The 27,792-nt window shown below is 40.5% G+C and overlaps 1 protein-coding gene across 1 annotated transcript in view; it reads left to right on the top strand.

The window, feature by feature from the left end:
• si:ch73-383l1.1 (receptor tyrosine-protein kinase erbB-4) overlaps positions 1-10,394 on the top strand; it is a 237,815-nt gene extending 227,421 nt beyond the window's left edge. Inside the window, exons 22-28 of the mRNA XM_053314757.1 lie at positions 1,816-1,891; positions 2,157-2,303; positions 5,283-5,380; positions 5,509-5,679; positions 8,226-8,511; positions 9,553-9,750; positions 10,135-10,394. Coding sequence (XP_053170732.1) covers positions 1,816-1,891; positions 2,157-2,303; positions 5,283-5,380; positions 5,509-5,679; positions 8,226-8,511; positions 9,553-9,750; positions 10,135-10,394 — 1,236 coding nt within the window. The remainder of the gene's footprint in view (positions 1-1,815; positions 1,892-2,156; positions 2,304-5,282; positions 5,381-5,508; positions 5,680-8,225; positions 8,512-9,552; positions 9,751-10,134) is intronic.
• The last annotated feature ends 17,398 nt before the right edge of the window (positions 10,395-27,792 follow it).

Raw genomic sequence — 27,792 nt, forward strand, 5'->3', positions numbered from 1 at the left:
CTGTTAACATCAAATAACCCTTAAGATAATGACTTAACCCTGCTCAGATACTTTCAGGGACTTCAAGTTCAGAAGAAAACATTTCCATCACCCTCAGGTTTCTCTCCGATCTCTCATTTTAAATGTCAGCGTAGCTAATCACACCACACAGCTGCCGTCATTAACCTGCATTAATGTTTATTTTGTCAGACGACTTCACAAACATGAAATAATGATTTGAATGATGTCTCGATGCTGCAGCACTAGGACTTATTTTCCGGCCCCTGGTTAGCAGGTAATATTTATAACCTGCCATCAAATCACTGTTTTCTGCTCATTCAGTGAAAAATGCAAAAAATGAGATCACCTAAATTCTCTATATGTGATAATGGAGAGCATAAGGGGTCAGAACCGAGGAAACCAACCAAAAGAAGAGGAAGAAGGAGAGGGAATTGAGCCATTTTCAAGTTAGATATCAGGCAATTAAATGTTGATGGAGATCTTGGAGACCAAAACAACCCGAAAACTCTTTACATGTAAATAGCATTTTCAAATATAGCCAGTTAGAGTGGCTGCAAATTTAGTTTTGAAAATAACTGAAGTGAACCACACTGTCTCTGCATGAGATAAATGCTGAGCAAAAATATTGTAGTTTGTATCAATTTCCAAGCTGTGAAAACTCTCCTGGTCGTGTAAAGTGTGGTGAACTTAGTTTCAGTAAAATACAATTTGGAAGCACTTCATCCAAACAAATAATGCAGCCACAGTTCCAATCACTTTGTTTTGTTTGGGGACCCAGGCTACATTAATCAGACACCCCTTCTCTTTTCCTCACAGGAGACTTACTATGCAAATTGTCCTGATCAACTCCCTTTATTAAATTGGCGTGTTCATTGCTGCATCTATTCAGCTCGAGGCCTTGAGGTAGCCACTGCATCTTGAGTCGGTGCTGTTATCTTGTGGGCAGAAGGAGAAAAAAAAAAAGAAGAGGCACTTTCATAAACCAGATCATGCTAGTTTGATATAACCATCTGAGTGATTGACTCCATGTTGGTATTCACTGATGCCCTGATAAATGAGAGCCGTTGTCAGCAGATCTCCATTCTTGGCATAGAAATAGACGCGCCACGGGAGATAAATCAACAGAGACGAAATTGGTGGCACCGTAACACATTTCCAACCTGAAGCATTTAATTTCCCCTCTTCTCGTTCATTTCCCTGAAGAGCAAGCCACGCGTGTCAGGCTTCCACACAAAACGGATGGACTTGTGTTTGAAATGGCCGCAGCATTGTACATGCATGTGCATATGTGCGTTCACATGCAAAATGCTAGATAATTGCCTTGTTCAGTGGACTCTACATCTGAAAATACCCTCTAAAGTCAATATGGAAATCATATGGCAAGTAAGATATGGCAATGTGTGACATCGTCCTTGTCAGGAATGTCAAAAGACCCATTGTTATTACTATGTCACACACTACCTGCTGTAAACCTATCCAGCTATTGAGATCATGTGAGACAAATAGCCAATACAATCTCATTTAGTATCTTAAAAATCACACTCACTATTGATGATCCCGGGGTTAGACTGAAGCTAATCAATCACTGTACTTCAGTAATATTGAGCAAGGCAAAACTATGGTTGAAAGCTCTGTCGATTTCCCAATATTTCACAACAGTAGAGCAAAACAGCCTAATAGAAAATTGTCTGTGATTCAGGTTTAAATATGAAGAAATATACTATGATAATATGATACATGTGATACTAATGAAGCAGATTTTTCGTGTGTGTCTATTTGCTTCTTTTATTCTGAAACCCCTCTCTTTCACCTTAGATGCCTATTAAATGGATGGCCCTGGAATGCATCCACTACAGGAAGTTCACCCATCAGAGTGATGTGTGGAGTTACGGTGAGTGCACAGAAATTAAAAGCTAAATGTATTATTATTCATCTTTGCAGTATGTAGACGTCATTGTTTCATACGCCCATACCGGTGGGAGGAAAGAAGGCAATGACCTGAAATCCTGTTTCCTTTATTTGCATTTTCGCCCCCTTATCCATCTGCTTATATTGTTTCTGACACGTCTTTCTTGTCTCACCTTCCGATCTTTATCTGTCTGTTTTGCTCTCTCTCCCTCTCTCCTTCTATATTCCGACCTCATCACATCATCCAGGAGTGACCATCTGGGAGCTGATGACATTCGGAGGTAAACCATACGACGGCATCTCCACGCGGGAAATCCCAGACATCCTGGAGAAAGGGGAACGCCTTCCACAGCCACCCATTTGCACCATAGACGTCTATATGGTCATGGTCAAATGTGAGAAAACACACACACACACACACAATGACACCCACGTACAGATATATCTACTCAAGGTAAAATAATGCAAGGCACTCACAAAGAATGTGCACAAATAATATAATTCATAGGAAGAAAAGTAATGCCACCAAAGAGCCTGGGTGATATTGATAAAATGTCAAACTTTATCTTTAACCAGCTTGAAAAGTCCAAATACATTCTCATCCTGTTAAAAACATTAAGCCATAAAGCAGTTCTGCTCACTGATTTGAAATATTGCATACAATCCCCCAATATATCCAGAGATATTAGTTGCCTAGATATAAACAAAATAGTAAAATCCACGGCAGTATTGGAGACAGTGTTACAAAGCAGCACTCCACAACAGTGAGCGAGTGCCATCCTTGATTTAAATAGAAGCCCCTCATCTTTTTTTTTTTTTTTTAAATCATGTTTATACACCGCCGCAACCTGACTTGAGGTGTCACAGATGAGTTGCAGTTTAATAAAAGGGTTCTTTTTTTAATATTCATTCTGAAAGGCGTTATTTGAGCTCTGGGGCTTTGAGTCAAGGCTGGAGGAGGAGTTGATATGTAAAAAGGAGAGAGGAGAAAACAAGTAGTTAGAGGAAAAAGAGAAGAACCATGTTGTCATGAAACTGCAATGAGATGCTGGGGTTTTTTTTGCTCTGCAACATGCAGGCCTGTCCTCACTGGAGAGAGTCTGCCCACATCTTTGTCCATGTCATCTTCCATCTGGACCACCAACTCTTCATCCAAGCCTATGCTTCTCATCCAAAAACCATCCTTCTCCTCATCCGCCCCAAATTCTCCCATGTCTCTCCCATCTTGCACTCCTTCCCCTGACTGAATTCAGATGCCCAGTGCTGGTGTACACGCCTGCACAGGGATCCACCCTCCCATATTTCCAGGAAACGATCCAACCATACATGCCAATCCATGCTTTGAGCCGTGCCAGCTATCGGCTGCTTGGCTATCCTCTTCCCTGCATCAGTCTGTTAATCGTTCCACCCTGTCTGAACTCAGAGAGACTTTTCTGTCACTCCTTATCCCCCTGCTGTTGGCTGAAATTCTCATAAAAATTACCTCAACTTCTCTCTGCTGACTTCCATTTTTTTTAAGCAGTTCTCCATTCTTGTTCTGTTAAATTATCTTTTTTTTTCTTTTCTATGTATATACACTTATTATTAGTTGCTTGTAGCACTTGAATTCAAACTACACTCATTGTTAGTCGCTCTGGATGAGGACAACAGCAGAGTGTTTAAATGCCAAATGTGTTGAAAGAGAATGATGTGATGCAGCTTGGAGCTTGATATCAAAACATATTCCCAAGACGAAAATGTTAATCCAACCAAAATGTCATAATATCTAATTGTTTTTCTTCCAAATGAAAAACTACTGCCAATGGCTCTCGACAGCACAGAAGCATAAAAGCCCTCCGGCAATCTAGGCACATAACAATGCCAGCTCTTTCCCCCCTGGAGAAGAAAAAAAAATGCTATGTGTTCTTTAAAATGTATCTGGACAATAGTGTTAAGAATGCTGAGAGGTCAAAGGGGCTTCATTAAATTAACAAGTAGCAAAATGCTTAGCTTCCCATTTATTCCTGATTTATTTGTAATCCTTGCGGTCCCTTGTATCAATTATATCCAACATAAGGCTGAGCAATGTATCCTCCTAACATCTTTGAAATCTCGGTGGGATTCATTTTTACTCCCAGTACAATGCTACTCTCGCATATCTCTGGTGTGAGTGTATATAAACAAACACAAAGGTATGCGGCGACGTCAGGACGATGATCTGAAATAGCCAAAACAGGTCAATCACTGAGTCAGACTTCCACAAGGGTCATGCTGCCTCATTGAAAGCCAGAAGGAAGCTGGGCAATTGGCCGCATTAATTCTAATTACATGTTGACTGTGAGCCGTTGTTTGTGATTTGGTGTGCCGTCACACTGTGTGCCCCGCTGCCTCTGTGCCACCCCAATAAAGATGAAATAGAGTTTGATTGCCGGAGTAATTGCACCTCATTTAGGTAATGTGGCTGTGCGGGGCGCTAGAAGCGGAAATTATATGAACTGAGTGAAGACAGACAGGCCAGACAACAGAGTGTCAGGGTTTATTTAAGGAGACAGTAATGTGGACAGTCATGGTTTAAAACAAAACATTAGACCATAGATTATTCAGAACTGTAGCAAACAATTATATTCTGCTTAATGTGAAATTAAACACTTATATTTTGAGGATCCCTGGTGTAGGATTGCACCCAGACCCCACTCTAACCATCACTGCTGTAGAAAATGGAATAGGGATGCAGACACTGAAATCAGCAACTCAGTTTGCTTACTGTCTAATCTCAGCTGAGACACCACCTGGCATTTCACTTCACCTTCAGGGGTTTTTCTCTGTTTACTGCAGTTGTGACCTCAGGGAGAGGAAAGTGGGCTGGAGATCAAAATGAAAAACACTTTTTCCCTCTTCCTTTTACTTCTGAGTAGCCCTTGAGCAGACCCTCAGAATATAGGGAACTAAAAGTGAACACCTTGCTTGCTTGTTCAGTGTTTTCGAGTAAATAAATCTTAAATTAATGCAATTTTACAGAGTGTGCTTTTAAAGTGGACTTTTTACAGAAGTTTTATTGGGACATCAAACATTCAGTCATATTTTAAAGATACGGTATACATTTTTATGTTTGATATCTAGAAATAATATTACTAGTGTTACATGCCAAGACTGAACCTACAGCAGTAGTCTACACTAATGCAGGCTACTGACAAACTGCCAAAGCAATAAGTAATAGACACTAGTCATTCCAGTAAAAGCTTAGGAGACCAGTGAATGATGTTGGGAACACATGTATACAAATCTGTAAGTGAACACAACTTGAGTTAAGACAATGTCACTTACAATCTAACCTGTTCTTTGTCCTCTTCACACTCCTCCTACAACGCTTCCTGTTCCATCTTTCTCCTCTCCAGGCTGGATGATTGATGCAGACAGCAGGCCGAAGTTTAAGGAGCTTGCCGCTGAGTTCTGCAGAATGGCCCGTGATCCCCAGCGATACCTGGTCATCCAGGTGTGTTCACCTCAGCAGGCTCATTATTAAAACATTCAATAACAAGGCTCTCCTGTGTAACCATCCGCTCACTGGACAAATATATGTAGTGTCTGAATGAAACTTAAATTGAAATAAAACTCTTTCAGGGTGATGACCGCATGAAGCTTCCCAGCCCCAATGACAGCAAGTTCTTCCAGAGTCTTCTGGATGAGGAGGACCTGGACGACTTGATGGATGCTGAGGAGTATCTGGTTCCTCGTGGTTTCAACATGGCTCCTCCGTCATACACAACCAGGCCTCGGGTCGACTCTAACAGAGTAAGGACACTGCTTAAAACGTGCAAAAAGCTGCTAAGAAAGAATATGTTTTGGATTGAACTGTCACAACCTACTGCAATACTTTGATTCTGATCCTACTTCATGGCAAAAAATAGTTAAATGGGGACTATGTCTCAGTATTAAATCTTAAGGCATGAATATAATCTTATATTCAACTATAATCGTTTTAATTTAATCATCATATCTCTTCATAGAAATGATTTTAACTGTACTGATTTAATTTTATCCTCAATAGCATTTTATGTTCTATCCATTCAAAAACTGACTGTCCTCTAAATGCTCAAGGTGGTAAAGAACTTCCAATACACTGATGATTTTCCTCTGCTAATGGCCCACCTCCATCATTTCCATCCCGGTGTGTGTGGCTTAAACCTGGACCCTTTATGCGTTGGGTCCCCAGGCCCTAGGTTTCATTACTCAAAGCTCTATAAGCAAATAACAGACGCTCTCTTAAAATGCCGGAGCCGTTTACTAATAGACAATGACTGCTGGTTCGGCTGTTTGCTCGCCAATGTGCACCACGTGCTGCTTGCCCACGGCTCTGCATCTTATGCACCTTTACACTTGTGACCTACCCAATCGCCGGCAGCTATTTGTTCCCCGACGAACACACACATACCCCAAAATCACACGCACCGTAATCCATTCAGAGTGTTGTGTGTTCAAGGTCAAGGCCCCTATCACAAATTGAACCTGTTTTTTGATTATGCAGTCAAAAGCTCCTACATGCACAGACAGGGAAAGCAATTCATTGTTAAAATCCATGAGCTAGTTGACTTTGCCAGGGGAAGATAGTTATTCAGGTTGCGCTGCCACAGACACAGTCCGATACACACGGTTATCTTATCTAAGCTGATTTGCTCTCACGCCCATACTTCAAAAAGGAGCGGATAATGACTGGCTTTGAAGAAGGGATGAGCCAAGAAGTTTGGAGGAGGGGGAAGTTGATTGCAAGAGAGAAGTGTAGCACACAGCTCCTAACACTACTGTTAGTGGAGGTAGTGCAGTACATTAATAATTAGTTTGGAAAGATTACAGTTATACCAGACCAAGATCAGAGGGTACCAGAGTCGAACAAGAGGTGGAAAAGGCTGTTTGCAATATTCAATGACCACATATAACAATAGGGTTAGTATGCAGTTCAATTCCACAAAGATTTGTGTTGGCAGGTTGGCAGGTCGGCAGTTCTTGGCTCTGGGCTCGTCAATCCAGGGATCTAGAGCTCTCATCTCTGTTGGCTCAACTTTAAATCAGCTCACAAAACCTGACCTGCAGTCACTGACATGGAATTCTTCAGTAATTAGTTGCCATTCATGTTCCATTGTGACTTGTGAAGAATTAATTCCTCTAGCTTTAACAAAATATATACATCTAATGAATTTGCATAGTTTAAACTACCTTTACAGTTAATTAATATTGAGTACAGTAAAACTCACTATACAATTGAAATAGAATACCCAACAAATAATACCTTTATATGTTTACGTATATGTATGCTTCATTATTAACAGTTCAGTAGCTTTACCAGCCACAGAAAATATTTTTTTTGAGCATCACAACCCCAACAGAATGATTCATCTTACTATCAGAATTTGACCAATTCGGTCCGATTACATTTGGAAAGTCTTAAAGACTAGAAGACCCCATTCAAGCTAGTTGGAAGGCTAAACCAGAAGTTCACTATCTCAGCCGGCAGAAGTCTCTAGAGAGCATGCTCTATGGGCACAATGTGCTCATATAGAGCATGCGCAGTATGTTTTCAGTATGTAATTTCTTTGAGGCGGGAAGTGGCTTTATTAGGTTCATGCACCACTGAGCAACGTTCATAGGAATGAACAGAGCCCCTCCTCCAACGCTGTATCCAGTTCTCTTTATACATCCACGGAATAGGTGGGCAGATATAACCCCAGGATGTTTCCTTTTTTTTCTGTTGCATTTTGTAGCTTTGCTTGCTGTAATTGCTGCTGTAGCGCTTTCAGTTGGCAAGAGTGCAGAGGAGTAGGCCTGGGCTAAATAGCCCACGGCAAACCAACACAGCACCACAGGAAGCCCTTCACTTCACATGTCATGTTTTGTATTTTCTTGTGGGTTTTTTTGTTCTTTTTTGAGGTTCTGGTGTTTGAAATGTAGCTTTGCCTGGCTGCCCCTCACAATCCCTTAAGGCTGATGACTACACCAACAGAACTTTGTTGTAGAATTTTACTTTCAACAGGGAACTACACAGGTTAAAAGTCTCCCTTCATTTGCCGCAGGTGGTGTACAATTGGCTCAAATTTGATTATTTTTGGCATTCATACCATGCATATGTGTTTGATTCAATTGAACTATGGTATTATTTGATTATATTATTTTAATGATATTTCCCTTGCTCTTCAAATACAAAATAGATGTTAAGAGCCATATAAAACCTGCATCAAAGTTTGTGTGGTTTAGACCAATGAAAATCCAACCTACAGTACAGTTTGTTCATGAATATCACATTGCATTTTTCTTTTCTTTTATCAACAATCCCCTCTGTACTTCAGAACCAGTTTGGCTATCGTGATGGTGGTCCAAACCCTGCAGAACTTCCCGTGGTGGGGGCCCAAGCCTGTATAAACCAGGATGCTGCAGTCGGCCAGGTTACAGTCCTGGAGGACCAGCGCTGTAACGGGAGCCTGCATAAGAAGACCCTGAGCCAAGCTGGGGGGGAAGACAGCGGTGGCCAGAGGTACAGCGCTGACCCCACCATCTTCCTGGGGGAAAGGGCTTCCAGAGGGGACACAGATGAGGATGGATACATGACCCCCATGAAAGACAAGAGCTCCTCAGGTACTGACACTGTGGATTTAAATGTTATATCCATTGAAATCACTTAATAGTGGCCCAGTGAATCAAGTCAGGTTCATTTTACAGAACAATTTTAACAAGCACAATTGTTGAAAAATGTTTTACAGAAACTAAATATAAGGTTAGGTAGTTCTGCAGCCCTGCGGGATATTTTGTGGTGAATATGCAGAGCCTTTTAGGTGTTTTATTTAATCCACAGCACAGTGCAGCAATATTAAATATTCAAATAGTTTAACCTCATTATGTTAAAGTAATTTGTAGGAGAAGACATTTTCAAAAAATACTGTAGTTGTACATGCAAATGGTGGTATGGTATGGTCAATGGGAATAAACCTCATTAATAGATCAACTACACCACAAATGTGCTGTTCCATTCCACACAGACAGTAACACATTTAAATGTAAAATATGTGCAAGTGTATACAGTGACTTCTCTTCTAGTACACCTTTTACATGTTCTGTCATCAAAAGTCTTACAGAGTCTCATCAGCAGTAGCGTATGTCAGCTACTACAGAGTCTGCAGCTATTTTGCCTTTGATCACAATTCAGTCAATCAGCCCTGCTCTTACACTATCATCTTTGATTTTTAAGCAGCTCAAAATATAACAAAGCCCGAAGCAAAATGCATCTGATGCAATGTCAAGGAGCGGAAGAGTGGGCAAAATCAATAGGTTTCGCACCCCACTATTATAGCGCTTGGAAGCAGTGAAGAGGGGTCATTTGCTGGCATTTTCACCCCCGGCAGATGGAGTTTCCCATGCCAAAGAACTGCTGGCAAGTTGCCTGTATGGTCCTGAGTGGCTGCCATTACCGCCATTATCATCTCCATCTCCATCTTCTCCCCTCATTAGCGAGTGATCTCTTTCTCATACTCTCTTACAATTTCCATTTCTTTTGTTTTCTCTATTCCTGATCTAATTTCTGTGAATATGTTATTTGTCTGTCTTATTTTCTCATAAACTTCCTCTCTCTTGTTCTCCACATCCCTGCCCTGTCTCCCCTTTTCTGATTTACTGCTGAAGAATACCTGAACCCAATTGAGGAGAACCCATTTGTCTCACGACATAAAAATGGTGAGATCCATGCCTTGGACAACCCGGGCTACCACAGCACACCAAACAGCCAGCCCAAAGGAGAGGATGAGTACATCAATGAGCCCCTCTACCTCAACACCTTCCACAGCCCTGCCGAGCTGGGCCTGGAGGTCCTGAGGAGAAATGGTCTGCCCCTTCCCACCCAGCCACCCTCTTCCATCTCAGTCACAACCTCAGGATCCCACCTCCCGCTTACTATCCAGACCAGCCTGCCCCACTACCCCCTCCCCACAGCCCAGCCTTCTCCATCTGGCATGCCCTGCCACCACGGTCCACCAGCTCACCTTCTCCACGCCCATCACACCATCAAACCTGCAGGACAACCTGTCAACCCAGGTGGTGGATCTACCAGCCAGAGCCAAACAGGAACTACTGCCCAAACCCAGGTGTGCCAGTCAGGTGTCCTGTCCTCTTCAGCCACCATTGGGCACGGCAGCCTGCCAGCCTACCAGATCCATGCCACTACACACCCAGCCAGCATGCTGAAGCACGGAGGAGGACAGACATCAGGTAAAGCCACTGGGAAGAAGCTGAAGGTGACCTTTGACAACCCAGAATACTGGCAGCACAGTTTGCCTCCCAAATCATCTAACCAGGCGGCCCCTGATGGTGCCCAGGGAGGTTCCACGAATGCCAAGCTCTTCTACAAGCAGAACGGACACATACGGCCGGCAGTAGCTGAAAACCCTGAATACATGTCCGAGTTTTCCCTGAAATCTGGCACCGTCTTGCCCCCTCCACCCTACCGGCAGCGGAATACTGTGGTGTAGATTGTTCCTCATGATAAACGTTCCTCAATCTGACTCTAGCCTCCAACAACCCCGACATCCTCTCCGGTCCCACTGTCTCACGCAGAAGGGAGCAGCCACAACCAGAGCTACCCCTAACTCTTTCCAAATAATGTGCCATCTATTGTATACCGTAGCGACATCAGAAGGAGGTGGACCGAACCAAGTCGACCCGACTCATCCTTCACTACATCCAATCCAGTCCATTTCTGTTCTGTAGATAGAAACTGCGCTCCGAGTCTCTGAGAATGTGAAGGTTTTGGTAGTTTTCGGTAAACAATGGACACAGGACTGTCACACAGTAGAGGATGGATTGTGTTGTCCCAGCGAGGTAGACCACAACGACATCCATCAAGATGGATTCAACTAAGGGGACCTGAACTCACTGCCAGCCACTGCGGTGTCAGATTCATGAGAGGAACAAGATACATACACGGGATGAACAGTACCCTACTTAGGGTTTCCGAAATGAGCAAACAGAACAGACAGAACAAATACAGTCTGTTAGATGTCAAGGGTTTTATGAATGACCTTGTTGAGTGAGACAAAACAGCAAAACATGGAGGATAAAAGACTGAAAGGTTTAAGTCAGGAGAGTGACTTCTTGTAACATGGAAGCACTGAAAGCTGATCAATCATATTCAATCTTTTTGCCTATAGGATTATACTGTACGTTCTCGAATTTTCCATCATATATGTGAAATTCATCTCATCTTTCTACTGTAACTGTGATACTGTGATGGCCAAAACTACAGTGATCCCTCGTTTCACATTTGTAGTTCAACCATGGACTTTTAAACTTACCCACAAACACACAGGGCAACTGCTGTTTTGTTGTTTTTGCTTGACTGCTGTTTGCTTGAAAAAGCTGATCAAAAACTGCTTTTCCAGGCCAAAGGGTTTAAGGGAAAAATACACTGTAAACATTTTTATAAACACGGTTGCAGTATTGAAAAGATGGATTTTTATACCCTGGTTTTTCCCATTCAGATCATGAAGTTAACTTTGATGAGTGAGTTGCCATGAGAGAGGGAGGGTAGTCAGGGAAAATGCTGTATCTGCTGAGTAGTGTGATAGGACCATTCATGAAGCAGCTGAACTCAAAATGGTGATCATAGAGACAAGTGATGGGAAGAGATTGAAAAAGAGAGAAAAAAAATCTGCAGAGGGGAGGGAAAGTTCATACACGCTGCCTAATGAAGACATCAAGGAATGAAAAAGACAGCACCAACAGACCACAGTTAAAACCAATTACTTTTTGTGTGTTTATGTCAGTGTGTTTGGGTTGAGTATGTGTGCGCTCATATGTTGGAAAGCCAGTCTGGCCCAAGGATATGTGGTAGAAGTCAGTGATGGCGGGATCAACAGCCAAAAACCATCAGTAGCACTGCTAACCAACAGTAGATTCAACACAAGTCAGATCTAAAACAAGGCTTCCAACAAATGACCTTTGTCAAGTAGAATAAAGTAAATTTTTTATGTCACTGGCTTCAATCAAAAATTCATTGAATGCACCAAATTCAACAACAGCACCAAATCTCTTGGAGCTTTTCACAATTTTAAATGGTCCTAAACATTGTTGTTTTCCATAAGATGGTTTAAAGTCAGGAATGTCTGGTGCACAAAAAGTAATGGTTTGTGATTTTCAAAACTGTGCTAAAACATACAGTATATATAATAGTTTGTCACTTTCATGCTGTTCATTTATAAAGGACATGACCATTATGGTGGCTTGGACCTATTTCATATCAATCATAAACATGTCCACTTTTGTGCACTGCATCCTCCCAACCTGCAGTCTCTATTGTTTACTCTTCAACTCTGTTCCAAAGCAAATTTTTGCCAGGCAAGTTTTTTTTTTCTGTTCTCACAGCAATTTTAATGTAATTTGTTTTTTGTTTCATAAGTAGCACTTAAACTATAAAACAAGATTGTGACCATGTTGTAGTAATGATTCATTTGACTTGGTCTAAGTGGCAATGTAGATCTGCACAATTTTAAACTTTTGCATTATTTGATTTAGGCAAATAATCAGTAACAAAAAAGTATGTTTATATATTAGGCTGACTTTTAAGCTAAGGTTAGAGCACAGACATCAGAACTCAATGAACTGCTAGCCTACACTGAAATGTTATCTCCTTAGTTTGCGAGAACATTTATTTTCTCTAGTAGCTTGTTGGTGAGTCACATTACACCCAACTGCTTTTACTAATATAAGTAAATATGTAATTTTGGGAAATAGGGGATTTTTTTTTTCAAGTGCAGCTGTAATGTTTTTTATTTGTTTTTTTGTTTTTAACAAAACTGTATTTGAATTGGCCCAAGTAGAATCCATGCAACTTTCAACTTCCTGTGATGCATTAGGACTTCATCAAAAGTATCCCAACCAAGTTTTACTCACAAGATCACCAATAGAGATCTGATTGCCCCCTTTACTCTTAAAAAAGAATCATTCTAACCCTCACTACTGATGCCTCTGTAGGCAAACTGTCAGTCACTGCTGCTAAAAGCGCTGGTGTTGCAGCCATTATTTGTTCCGTCAAGCCATACAGAACACTCCCTCTGGGTGGGAAAACAACACAAAGCTTTCCAAACGTAGAAGATCAAATGATGTTGGTTTGCCTCAGAGGTCCTCTTGCAGTATCTCACTAGACTCACACCTTTTTGGATGTGAACAAAATCTTGTAGTTCTTGAACCTTTAGTGAGATTGACATTTTCCAGCCGTCACTGTGGAACACTGATCTTGTTTTGTAATTGATTCAGAAGCTTTTCATGCCATGTCCAAGCTGTTTTTCTTGTGTAGGTTATTTATTTTGTGTATTTGAATGTGTGTGTGTGTGTAAAAGTAACGTGAATATGTTTGTCCTCCCCATGGAGCACTTTGATCAGACTCGCGGGTAGAAAGAAAGGAATCTCCAGCCTTCATTACTGAAATATTCAACTTGTTTATCTGGTCGTTTACCACTTCAGAAAGAACAGGCTTTTTGCATGAGTCAAAGGAAGGTGCGCCAACAAGGGGTTCACAAAGCAAACACATTTTAGGTGGTACTGACCAACTTCAAGAATGTCCTTGTTTCCATCTTTTCTGTTTGCTTCAAAGAGTATTTCCAATGCTGCTTTGATGATATCATGACTATTTGATGAAGGAGCATTTTGTAGTCCCTTTTGGAGCTCTAATTCAATGAAATGGAGACAGTATTTAATATCAATGTGAAATATTTATAGCGCGTTTGAGTTTGTTTATACAGAGCGATGGAAGCGACTGCCAAATCTGGGTTTCAAGAATAAAAAAAAGAAAAGAAAGCATGATGGTGGTAAAGAAGAAAAACACATGCCTTGGTTTCTCTCTTGTTTGCCCTAAATTATACTGCAAGCAGAATATGTATTGGAATCAAGAATGGATTAGACTAGAGCACTGATGAGACGACTGGCTTCACATGTTCTCGAGAGCACTTCACAATATCCAAGGCTCTCAGCAACCCTTGGTTTTTAATCAAACCATAGAGAAAACATTATATATACCTGAAGTCCTGCTTTTGTCTAGTGGCATTGGTTACCTTTTTAAAAGTACCGCAATGTGTTTTCTTGTTTGGACGCAATCATTTCTACTGACGAATATGTCATTTCTTGTTTCAAACACATTTTGCCTTGGTGTTGGGCTGTGTTACCTGCTGCTATTTGTCTCAGCCCTAAACACTTATGTGTCATGGCGGTTTCAAAGCACCCCATGGCAACACTGGTGTTTAAGACTGATCTTTTTACTTTTTACTGTTTCCTCCAAGCCACGGTGCAGAGGCATGTAGCCATGTTGTTCTGAAGTGAATCCTTCATCCTCAGCAGTTACCTACCATATATGCTGTGATAGAGTCTAATGTATAGTACAATATCACCTTGCATGGTACCCAAAGTGAGTGTTTTACTGCCCTCGACCTTTGTATCTCTTCATTGATGACAATATTATAATCACATTACTGTCCAGGGAGTGGACAGCGTTGAAGGAATAACCAGATATTTTTTACTGAATTCAGTAGCACAAACTGGGAATCATTATTTCTGAAATCTTTCATGGGTTGTTTTGTCTACAGTACCCTATATAGTCATTTAACCTTTAGTTTTACTTTGTCTGTGTTATCAAGGGTGTTTTTCTTCAAGGAAAAAGACTTGAATCTATATTTTTTTTCCACTACTGTGTTGGTTACTGTACATTATTTAACATGTTTGTCATTCTAGCTGCAATTTTTAGTTGTTTATATCTTAATTGCACAAATCATCGCCTACGAGTGGAAGTGGTTCATTTTCTGTGTTTAAATTATCAGAACAGTGTAACTGTACAGAATCTTTGGGGTTTCCTCCAAAATTTATCTAACACACTTCAACAACAAATGTGAATAGTATTTTTATAAAGCACTGAAATGGCCGACGTGGTGAATTTGTAAATAAGGAGGCAATGCTTTGAATTTATATGGTCTTCTCTCCTACTGCTGTTTTCTTCTGCTTATAACAAATGTATTAAAAAAAAAAGTCGTACATATTTGCTTTATGTAAGTGTACCTTTTGACTAATGGGGATTTGATTTTAAAAGTGCTTGTCGACCCTTTCTCATGTGAAACTGTTCAGTGGCCCTTTTCCAGAGCTTTGTGGCTGTCCTCATGTAATCTTTCAGTTTAGGTGAACACTGTAAAAGTGGTGATGATGAGTCATGGGTGGGGTGGGAGGGGAGGGGAAGGGGCTGTTTTGCTGTTCAATCCGCCCGGTATCTGTTTCGCTTCCTCATACCTGCCACATTTCATTTGTCACTCAGTAATGAGAACACGCCAGTACAAGCAAACAATACCTTCTTTGCCTCTTTATCTCTTCCTCTTCCTATAATTCTCACATAACTGAAACCAGTGCTGCCAACTAACCTAGATAAACTGTGTTTGGGATTCAGTGTTACCTTCTCTGCATTCTTTCTACTGGAAATATTACTGAGCCAAGTCTGACCTCCTCCTCTTTTTCCTGAAAGGCAGCACACAGCCGTCACAGTACAAACTGTTTTCAGTTAATTTCCTATTTGTTTTGCATGCTTTTAGAGGACACATAGTAGAGAGAAGGCTTCACCAGTCACTCCTCCTCACCTATGTTAGCTTTCCATAATTCCCCCCGTGTCCATTTATCCAAGATAGTCAGTGCTGACTATCTCTCTGAGTTCTTTGAAACCATACCCAAAGCTTTATATCATAGAAATACCGTTCCTCATGTTTGTTACATGAATCTGTCAAAAGTATATTTTTAATTTAATATAAATAAAGATTGATTCAGTATATTTTGTGGTGGTTTGGTGATGATTTTGGAAATCCTTTGTGTGTCTCAAAGCTAAAAAATAGCATCTAATGCTGTGTTTAGCTTAGCTTTAATAGACTGAAGTACAAACTGTGTTTTGGAAAATACCTGATTTGAATATATAGAAATACAGCTATACTTAAACTTTATCCTAGTGTAGTGTATCTCAAAGATCAGCACATCAGGGACTGCTACAGAGCTCTAACCCCACTTGACATGCCACCCTGCTGTCTGTAAATAGAACAGATAATGAAAGCCCTGCCCGGTTGCTCTAACACTCACGCTACCAGCTTTTAATAATAAAATTTAACAGATGGTGTCTTTAATTAAGACGGGGAAGTTCTCAAGTTACACAGTGCTTATTTTAGACCTGACTTCTTAAGATCAACATTACAGAAGTTGCACTGGAGGCGAGATTCTGCACCGCACCACACTTTCATGCTCAAAAGGACTTGCAGATGAAGACCAGCTGCATCAAAAGGTCTGCAGTGTTTCTGCTAGCCTCGTCCAAAAGCTCACCTCAAATAGGCTAATGTGTGGATATAACATTTTGCTCTCGTTTTTCTCTTGCCCCGTGCTGCGCTTAATCCGCTGTTTACCCAAGTGTTGGTTATGTAAACTGGCATACGCAACATCGTTTGCTATGCAGTGCTGCTCCATTGCTGCTGCTGCACTCCCAGGCTTTCATTTCAATCATAAATAATACAAAACTGTCCAATGGCAGAATATGAGCTTTCTGAAGTCACTGCTATTAATACTAATAAGGCAATGGGGTGCTTTAAGTAAACACTGTTTATGAACAGAAATCTCCCTCCGTTCTCTTCCTCCTTCGTCCCTCTCTCCTCTCTCTATTAGTTTCCTCAGAGCACCAAGACTCAATTAGTAAGCACATCTAGTTCCTCCATAGTAATTTAGAGACAGGGGGCTTCTGCTGCAAAGTAACAGTATTTGAACTAATTCCAGTTATATCCACATATAGCTACTTATTCAAAATCTATATTAGGTCTGCCTGCTTGAATCACTGTCAAAAAAATTATACTTCCCATTTGCTGTGGAAAAGAAAATTTAATTGATGCTCACTCACTCCCTTCCTAATGTTGAACTCGCATAATAGACAGATTATCTTGAACATTAAGCACACTTCCCGACAGGACTTCGCACATTATCACCCACACCAGACAGCAAAGGGGGGAGGTCATTGTTAATTTGGCAACTGCTGTATAACCATTTGTCAGTGTATTACAAGTCTCCTTCATAGCTGATCTTCCAGCGAAGCCCGCTATCATCACCAGGAGACAGGGTTCAGCTCCATCCCGAAGGCCTGTAGCAATTATACTTACAGCTGCCCTGTACACCTGTGACATGGCGCAGTGATGACAGCCCGTCGCCAACAAACCGGTGCTGTTTAATTGCAGCGTGTCACCTTGACGGGGGTGTTTTACCCACATACCCCTGCACCAAAGAGAAACAAGGTAAGGCTGAAAAGGCTCCTGCGGCTCTTTTATATTCTATCCTAGAGTTTGACCAGTGGTATTATTGTGTATTGGGGCTGCAGTTATATTGTTTGTGAGTGTTCTTACGATACAAAAGCTGTGGTAATAGAAATTAAACCATGACTCTTAAAAAAAAAATGTTATTCTTCAAAGGTATACATATTCCATGATAAGAAAGCTCCTTTTAAATATGTTTGTTCATAAAATCTCCTACAGGTATTGATTAAACCTGTAACCTCTAACCACTGTAGTTAACCCCTAAACTGCAGTTCAGTACAGGATAGTATGATCAATCCAGCTAACTGCTAATTGTAATGATTCCAGCTGACTCGTTTTAAAACAATAACCTTGAGGACTCTTAAGTATAAACTTGAAGACTACATGAGGGCTAATTAGTGTGTTTACTGAATATAACGCTATTACTGTACTTGTCAGTTGTAAGCTTGAAAAGGACCCTTTCACTGTGTAATTTTATGCTGCCTGAGACAAAAATTAACAATCATGAGAGAAATGTGATTAAATATTTGTTCATTAATCCAAAAGGGCACTGCAATTTGGAGCCAAAATTCTACTAATGTCAAAAATTCAATTTCCTCAATATCCCTATAAATCAATCAGTGACAATCAATGACTTTTCATCAGTCCATTTTTTTTCTAATGAAGTTTAGTTCCTTAATATGTTAATGGCACCATCTGACATGCCTCATATTGACACTGCACAGTGTGACACAGATTGCAAACAAGACTTTATCATTGGCATCTCACACAATGTGACAGGCAATAAACCTAAATGACTGCTGTTGTCACGAAGACTAAAGACGCCTTTATCTGCGCACACTAAAAATTGCAGCTCACTTTATGGCCGAAAAACAGGCTGTTTAATCTGTTTCTTACCCTCTTCCTCTTGTATTGTTGGTTTTTAGGAGGGTAAAAAATGCAGTTCTTTACTAGCAAGGCTGACAGTATAATACCTGCCAGAAACTGTTAATCTTTTCCATGTTAATCTGCTGCTTTATGCTAATTGAACAGCGTTACTCTGAACATATTATATTGCTCTTTCCATCTTTAGTATGGTATATTTACATTCTAATAATATGGAAATTACCCCTTGTGTCTTGCAATGTGCAATTAAATTCAGAATGTGCCCATTATGCTGCTCCTATGATACAGTTAAAGATATGAGGCATAAATCTCAGTTAGCTCACACTATGGGGCAATATCTTCCCTGTCGTGTCATGATTGCACATGATTACGATTACATATAATTATGTGAGTTATGTTAACCATGATCCAGTGTTAAAACAAGAACTATGTATGCCCTTTAAAACCAGGAGCATAATATGATTAAAAGACAGATTATGGACATGATTTGGCCCCAACTTCTAAATCTCAGCCCAATCTTAGCTGTAATGAAAGTCCAGATAAATATAATTGTGATCCTCTAGATTGGTCTAGTTCACCAGTCTTTTCACTGTTGGTTAAAAATTCAAACACATCTGGCTTTAGATAAGAAGCCAACAAAGCAATGCAAATACAGTCAATGGTAATTGGGTGCTATTACTCAAAAAATGTTACATATTACACCTTTAAGTCAATTCATTTCTTACAGAATTTAACCTAGATTTGCAGAAGTTGTGAGAAACTTCTAAAAGCTTAATATTACTCAATTAATAGCCTAATTGTTAATTTTTAAACATATGCCCGTTTATAATTACAGTACAAATTTCTTCAACAATACAGGTTGGTGTGGATGTTGGACTAGCAGTTTTTCCAATGACTGGAGTTTAAAAATTGTTGGATAATATACTCGCTCCATGCCTGAGGCTCATACAAAAGTCTCAGGGAAAGACAGACCCAAAGAGACCTATCTGCAGCCAACCAATGAAGACTCTAGGTCCAGTCTGTAGCTGAGGATTACAATAGAGAAGAGGAAGAGGAGGAGGAGGAAGAAAATGAGACAAGAAGACAACTTCCCGTGAGGCAACTTTTCCACGCAACATAGTAATCAGGGCAGAGGCGGCGGCTGAGGAGACAGTACAGAACGAAAACAAGACAGAGAGAGAGAGAGAAGAGGCAGAACCGAGGTAAAGGTTGGGAACAACAGCCTGAGGCAGACTGTCGAGGGCAGAGAGCTGCACAGAATCACCTACAGTATGAGAGGAGTGGGAGAGACAGTGGATGGTAGTTGAAGCTGCTAGTAAATGAATAAGTTGGACCAGTATTACACATGCAGGTGTTTGATGCTTGAGTTTATACAATGGTTTTCAAAGCTTGCAACAAATGTCTGCTTCAGTTTCAAACAGAGTATGTCTATCTGTTTAAGATTACATACAGTATGCAGGCATTTGGCAGTAGCCTATGCTGAGTCATGCTGCACAAGCTGTTCACTTAGAAGATCCATGAGGCAAATATGTCTTTAAAATTATACTGTGTACCCAATGGTTGTAATATAATCAGCAAGCTACAGTGTATTGCACTGCTACAATAGTCAGTCAAACTTAAAGTCTCCTTCCACTGAAAAATTAAAGAGGCTATAATGAACATATAATGTGAATGTAAACTTGTCTTTTGTTATTTGAACTCTGTCAACCATGAAAAACAATGCAGGATAAAATACACCAATGAGACAGTATCATTCTACATGCTCTGGTTTGGTTTGGCTTAGTCTCTCTAGTTAAAACAAACGCAAATGGAAAAATATATAGTCTGATTATTTATTTCTAATATTGTCTTCACTGGACTTCCATACAGCAGACAACTTAACATCCTATAATTTAGTAGACCATCTAATGTGCATGGATCTTGCAGTATGTCAAAAATGAGTCATGTCTTTTTTTCTGTGCAGACAAACACGCAATCTGCAGACTCACAGGTAAGCCAGCACCTATTTGCCCTCACACACACACACACACACACACACACACATACACGGTTCACAGTTTAGGGCAACCACTGGAGTTCTTTTTTTTATTGCTTAGTGTGGATGTTCGGTGAGAGGTTTCTGGCTTTTCTCTCCTTATTCCTGCAGTGACCCTTAGCAACACACACACATATACACACAGACTGGCCTGAGGACAGAGATGGAGAGCTCTAATTTCCACAGGGCCCACAAAGTCCTTCCATCCCTCTAAACTAAATCTCCTCTCTTTTTAAATCTCTTCTTTCTCTCACCCACAGACACACACATTTTCAGAATTGTCATATATAGACGCACACACCTGTACACAGACAGATATTTTGGGAATCCTAAATGGGTGGGTGAAAAATCACAAATTGGGGGGGGGGGTTATTCAAAGTTTTATACTACCCTATAACTAAATGCTGAAATCACACAGCCCCCTTTTTGCCTCTGTCATACATGCTCAGTCAATTACATTTGAAAGCTCCCACACCAGGAGGAAGAACGATGAGATTTATGTTGGGCAAATCACGTAATACTCCTTTATCATGCTCCACTGGGCTCTAGGTGAGATTTGAACAAGGGGCCTGGAGGTTTGCAAGAGGGTCCTCCATCCATTTGAGCCTGTCAGCAGTAAAGAAAAACAAGAATGTGAGTGCAAAGATTTACGAAGACACAAAATTAGACCGTTTCATTCTGGCAACGACTAACATGCGTTCATCTGTCACTTCCTGTCCTGCTGTTTTTTCAGTGAAGGCACCAAACCCTACCTGCTCTCTCCATCATACGGCTCTCTGGATAACAGCATCAGCTAAATCCCTAACATGTAAAGAGGCCTGGAGACGTCCAGATGGTCCGTAGCAGCTCATTTGTCAAAGAAAATGATGCTGAACAGTGTAAGAAATACAACAAATACAGGCAGAAAGGATTTCTCCATTGATGAGAAACACTGCTAAAATCTTTTTTTATTGAATCCCCAAATCCCACAAAAAAGCCAACAATGAATTGATCTTGTCAAAAAGTGTTGTGTCCTGAATTAGCTTATGTTTTACAGCTTCAGTGTAATCCAATAACAATTAACAAAATAGCTTCTTATAATTTTGGTTTTTGCATGATTTAAACAATGAACTTATGATAGGCAGTTATTATTACCTCTAGACAGAACCAAGCAAGCTGTTTCCCCCTACATCCACTCTTTATTCTAAACTAAGCTAACCCCCCTTGGCGATAACTTAATATTTAGCATACAGAAATTAGAGTACTGATCTCTTCATCTAACTCTTGGCAAGAATATCGATTTTTTTCTTTTTCTTTTAAAAGCACAAAATATAGTAACATATATGCATTTTGATGGCATATCACTTCTTTAGTCCTCTCAGCTCGATAAACTATTGCCTGAAAGCTTCTCCAGAGGTCAAAAATACTGTACACAAATATCAATAACAATATTTTAAAAAGTTTGCATCCCTATCTAAATACATGGATATAAACACACAATGAGCTGTTGAGCAAAGACAAGCCTATGTCGTGGGGCTGGATTTTTAGTCATTTGCAATTTTTCAATGCTTTTGTGATTTTAAATGTGCTTTTCTTACTTCTTGAACAATACCTTGAAGTCCTGGTTTCAATTTGTCTCTCTGTAATAGTAATGTTTGTACTTGCCATTGCGTCATGTCAGATTTTCTGAAATACTAGCCTTTATCTCCATTTGGCTAACTGAGGCTTCAAGTCCATTTCTTACGACATTAAACAAGCAATGAATCCCTTATAAAAAGTACAAGGAACACCTCTGATGTTACTGACACAGAAACATAAGGAAAAAGTCCTCTTTGGTGTCTCGCCCCTTGACTCTGAACACTTTGATGCAGCTGACTGGAGCAAAGGGGGCATCTAACCCGCCGCCTACCTGTATCCGCTTTCATCCAGGAGTGATGTTTGCCTCCGGAGGGAGTCTTGGCAGTGCGAGAAAAGGCGCAGTAAGCAATAGTTACTTTTATGTCCTGAAAAGCTGTGTTTTAATTAATGGAACCACCTAGGGCTGCAACGGGGCTACCACTGTGATGAATCAAGATGTGTGTGCGTGTGTGCGTGTGTGTGTGTGTGTGTGTGTGTGTGTGTGTGTGTGTGTGTGAGATCGTTTTCTCTATAGGTGTTTATACTGTTAGAGGATAAAAGTGCCCTATTCTCCAATATGTATGTGTGCGTGTGTGTGTGTGTGTGTGTGTGTGTCTTTGCAAATGTGTCAATGTGTTTGTCCTACCAGCTCCTGCAGTGACTGAGTGTCTCTAATTGAGTGTGCTGCTCACTCAGACACGAGGTCTCAGACAGTGTTGACATTCAGGCAGTGGAAGGCCACCATTGGGGATGACAGCTGATCATTCTTCCAGCAAGCACCCTAATTACATGGAGATGGAAAGAGCGAAAGAGAGAGGCATAAACAGAGAGAGAGAGAGAGAGAAGCTTTTTAAACAACAAACAGGTTCCGGTTGCTTCCAATCAAGCCTCCCATCCTGCTGTTTCTTCCATTCATAATGGGTGGCCCCCTCAGTGGGTAGAATACCATCCAACACCCCACTGCCTTCCTGCTCTCTGAGTGAGCTTCTGTGACCACACCACCCCTCCTCCAACTCACTTTTTCTCCAGCATCTTTCACAGCACTTTTCCAATTATACCAAAGACATGAGCGCCTGTGTGAGTGTGATTTCATTGTTGCCTGAAAGCAAAGAGAAGCATCAGGCTCCCTCTGTCTTCATGTCTCTCTCTTTGGGACACACACACATACAAAGATACACAGACGTGTGCACACACACTTTGATGTATGGAGTCAATCAGACTTCATTGGACAGTGTTGTGATAGCCTCAGGATATTAGCAAGCTTGCTCTCTGCTCACCCAGATGATAAACTCTTTATGTGTCCATGGGCTTTTGTGGAGCAATAACAGCATCTTTGGCCTTTCCACCCTTCGCCATCCATTCTTGTGTAACTCAGAATGTGAACAGCGCAGCAGCCGTTGCTCGCAGCGGCATCGGGGACTTCCAGGGAATGGTGATGAACGAGCCAGCTGCAGACACACACAGGTTCAGGTGAGAGATTGTGTTTTCATCTGCTGCAAAAATGACCGTGGTTTACTCAGCATGTCAGTTAAACATCACCCAGCCACACCCTTATCCTAACCCAGTCACATCTTTATCTTCGTTTCTGCCTCCCAACTTATGTCTGAGGCCACCTTCTCTGCACATATGTGTCTAAATTGACATTCTTCAGCTGCAGTATTGATATGCATTCGGAGGTATTTTCACAACACTCATAGCACACACAAAAAAATTGACTTGAAGATGAGTGCAAGAAATGGAAGCCTTTAGACAGTCGGAAATGATGAAATTTAGTGTGTAGAAAGTGTAGACAGGGTGCAATATTCAAGTTTCTAAAAATTGATCACCTTTTTACTGTGGAGCTTTTGTTCTGAGACCTGAAACTAGCCCTAATGTGAGCTCTGATAGCAAAAGCACATAAATTTCACTATTAAAAAAGTGCACAAGCCCTTTCCAGCAGTAGCCCCCTTGACAAAACATTGCAAGTGTCTATGTCGGCATGGTCAGTAAAAATATGAAGTGCAATCCAGTTTAAAGACCCATCATAAGGCTGATGCTGCACAGCCATTTTTAAAACTTTATCACAGCAGTAACTGTCTTCTCTTCCGTGTCAGTGATGCCACAAAATATTGTGTATGGCAAGTGTATTTGCATTTAATTGGCAAACATTATGTTGTCGAATTTCATTTCCTTGTGTGTGTAAGATGACAATCGAGTTTACTGGCACAGTTGCATTTTTCGGATGCAGCACTGCTGTTCTTAGCCGAACGCCTTTAAAGTTAGCTTGAGGGAATAATGCACTAGTTTGGGGTCAAAAGTGTCAAAGTTGCTTGTCCAACTATTTTACATAAAACCCTGGACAGAACAACAATTAAAGCTCACTTTACTTAACCCTTCTTATATGTCTTTAAGCCGCTAGCACATGAAGATCACACAACTGTTGCACATGCAAGCACGCTCAAGCACAGTAATACAAAGAGACATGTATTGATAAAATAAGTAAAGCACAAAGACACACACGTCTGCATGACTCCACTTGAGATTCATAAGCATTTAATGAGCATCTCGTGGGTGGAAATGTCTGACCTTGCTCACACCCTTTTCTTATTGTCATACATCACACAGGATGCTGCTGACTGTAGCATGACAGGGAGGTGACAACTCTGTGTGTGCCAGATCACACATCTCTATTTGAGAATTTTAGCCATGTGAGTACAATGCACACACGCACAGAGTACATGCACATATGTCTGTGATCGAGTGGGTATTTGAAATGTCAGTGGAAGTGTGTGCGTGTGTTTGTGTCTATATGTGTGTTTATCTGTGCATGTGTGAGTGCGTGTTTCAACATGGTTGTCAAGTGCTTGAGCAGGCCAATCTCTCATCTGCTATCCGCTCAGATGAACTGACATGCAGCCAAACCAAACAGGCATAAAGACAGAGCGGAAGGCATCACTATGCAGCTCAGCAGTGCAGTTTGTCCTGACCCTGTCTGGGGCCCTCTCCTCTCCGCTGATTCTAATGAGCTCCCCCGGGATTAGACTTCGGCGGCCGGCGTCCCAATGAGGCACGGGGGCTGGTGGGGGGTGGGGGGTGACATCAATACACCCACACAAACACACAAACATTGCACCCACCTCGGCACGCAGACACAAACTTGTTTGAGCAGGAAAGTGTTGGAAAATATTGCATCCACTGCCTACAAGAAATAGCCTGCGAGAAAAACTGTTTTCAGCGTATCAACCATCCAGATACACAAGTACTTTTTTTTAATGTACCGGAAAGCTATGCAGACATGAATCAGAACTCACTTACTCCATTTATCATTTTGCTGTATTCCACAAAAGCTGCATGGGTATCATAAAAAAATCTACGAATCTATCCACAAAAAAACATTGGAAGAAAACATCATTAAAAGTCTAATTAAATTTGCTGTTTATAGTCAGTATGAATACTATACTGTTGCATGATTATCTACAATTAGTCAGGAAACTAGCACATAATATTGACAATTACATGCGCTTTGAAATAGCTTAACATTCTGATTTTATTTCAATGATAAAACATATTTCTACTGAAACAAATATGTGTCTTCAATGAATTTCAGTGACTAATCTGTTTGATAATAAATATTTGTCAATGTCAGTGTGTCTATTGCTGAGTGGCAACTCCCTCAGCTTGAGACTGAAGTCAGTTTGTAAGTATCTTAAAGTGCAATGCCACTGATGGCAGCTAGATGTTGGCTCCAAATGACTTTTCTCTCGAAATTTAACATCAATCACTTTTTTAACAAGTCATAATGGTCTAATTCGCCACATTAGGGCCCTCTAATAAGTGTGCTGTTGGTCATTTTGGAAATTATTGCTCCACTGATAAGATTTGAAGACTTATAGTAGCTTTGATGTCTGCCGTGTGGTTGTTGATTGACAGCTGTGATTGATAGTTTGCTCACTCGCTGCTTTCCCCAGCTCCTGAACCCGCACTGAGTTGGACTATTGTTGCAACATTTCAGTCTTTACATACAATCTATGGTCCACACTGTGCTCCTTGTCCTTGTATAGAGGACTGTGGACAGTAGGTGTGACGAAAGTATCAGAATCGTTGCATCTCTATAAAATAAATGGGTGCTAAGCGTAAGATAAGCAACTTTTAATGGTTGCCACTTTCAGGTTTCCACTTTTCATGATGGAAAGAACTAAAACTGTATTTCACTTTTTCAGTATTTAAACACTGTGGCTTAACAAGATAAAGATTAAACCATGGCCATCTCTCAACTGCAGATTAAAATCAATCAAAAATAAAAGGAAACACAAAAGTACTTCAGAAGGCTTTCCTGTGACTCACCCTCTAGCCACATCTGTGTTGATTTTTACTTTTTTTTGTATACTGTGCATGCTTAGAGCAGACTATAAAAGGATTTTGAGGGATTTAAAAAGCCTGAATGGAGGAAATATCTGCAAGATGCTCTGTATAATATTAGACACCCACATCCACATCCTAAGAGGAAACATCATTTTGACTGCCTCAGAGGATTTTGTGAGGTCAAACTAATGTAGGATTTAACTAAAAGCCTGATTATACTGTCTTTCTTTACAACTAAATGCCAGTCTAACTTTTTGTTATTTTTCTCCCAAGAGAGTAAGTTTGATTGAAACATTTGTTGCTCCTGTTAAAGTACAAACTAATTAAGTCATCTTATGAAGAAATGAATCAAGGTGAACCAGCTGTCAGAGTAAAAAAATACATGTATATATATAAATGTGTTTTGGATATGTCATATTTGTGCTTAATTAAAACTAAGAACTAAGGAGTCATCTGTATCGCTTCAAAGAGACACACATGCATGGAAAAGGTTTGTATTTTAACTTTGCTTTTGTTTAGCTTCTTGTAACTAGCATGAAATTAGCCTCCCCTAAACTTCTGCCCATATCAACAGCACACAACTATCTATTGCACTGTTTTTGAAGTCATGTTTTGTCTTTCCAAGTGACACAAAACCCTTATTTGCCTGCAATTTTCCTCATTGGTATCAAAGGTTAAATGGTAAGAGGGCTGATCAGGTATTGTCTGCGCTAGACAAGCTCATTAATGTGTCACAATTCATTATCAGAGCCTTGTCCTCACCTTGTCAGGTGGCTAATGGGAATATCAATCATAGGCTTCCCCATCACGACCCTTCTCACATCTTTGCTTCGCATCTTGCCTCTGTTGACTTCTCATCCCGAAATACCACCAGGCCCAAACAGATCTGTCTGGAACAAATGTCAAACACAATTCGGCTCAGGAGTAAACACCCACAAACATGGATGGCATACAGAGAGTGATTCTTCTTTCTACATAGACGAGGTGGCCAGTGCTGTGGTTGTACAGATGTTTTCCCGCTGTCGTATTCAGACAAAGTGTGTTCATTGTGACAAGGTGATGAGCTTTAGTGGACAAAAGAAAATGATGAACTTTTATTGATGCCTATAGGGAAGACGAAGTCGTGAATTCATAAGTGGGGAACATAGATTAGAAATATGCAAATACAGTGTAAACTAAGCCATAGGAATAACAGATAAGTCTTTATGGAGCCTCAGGATGGAAATTTAACGTTAAGGCAGCACAAGAAACAAACCAAATTGGTAGGGAGAAACAAGTTACTTGGTATTAAAAAGAGGAACCAAAATATATATAACATTGCAGATTAAACAGGGGAGATATGTGTTTTAAAACTAAATAAATACATGTGCATATAAGTATACTGTATGCATCCTAAATTCATATTATTACAATATTCTGGGCATTCAGAAGGGTTTCAATGTATTCCTAAAGTCCCTGAACACCCACACAGGTGTTTTCAATTACCTAGCTAATTATAGGGATTTACTTTAGATAGATACAGCTATACTGGGAATTATGTGATTCCCACAAACTCTATGTGCCAACAAGAGTGATGATTATGTAAGTTTCTCTGACCTAGCTGGTGTAAACTTTCTTGATTTAACAACAGGAACAGGAAGGAAGGAAGACAAGAAAATCAAGCTGGAGATAGAGGACATGGCAACTAAAAGAAATGAAAGCGTCTCTCAC

This window comes from Scomber japonicus, chromosome 24, assembly GCF_027409825.1.
Source record: "Scomber japonicus isolate fScoJap1 chromosome 24, fScoJap1.pri, whole genome shotgun sequence".
Lineage (NCBI taxonomy): Eukaryota > Metazoa > Chordata > Actinopteri > Scombriformes > Scombridae > Scomber > Scomber japonicus.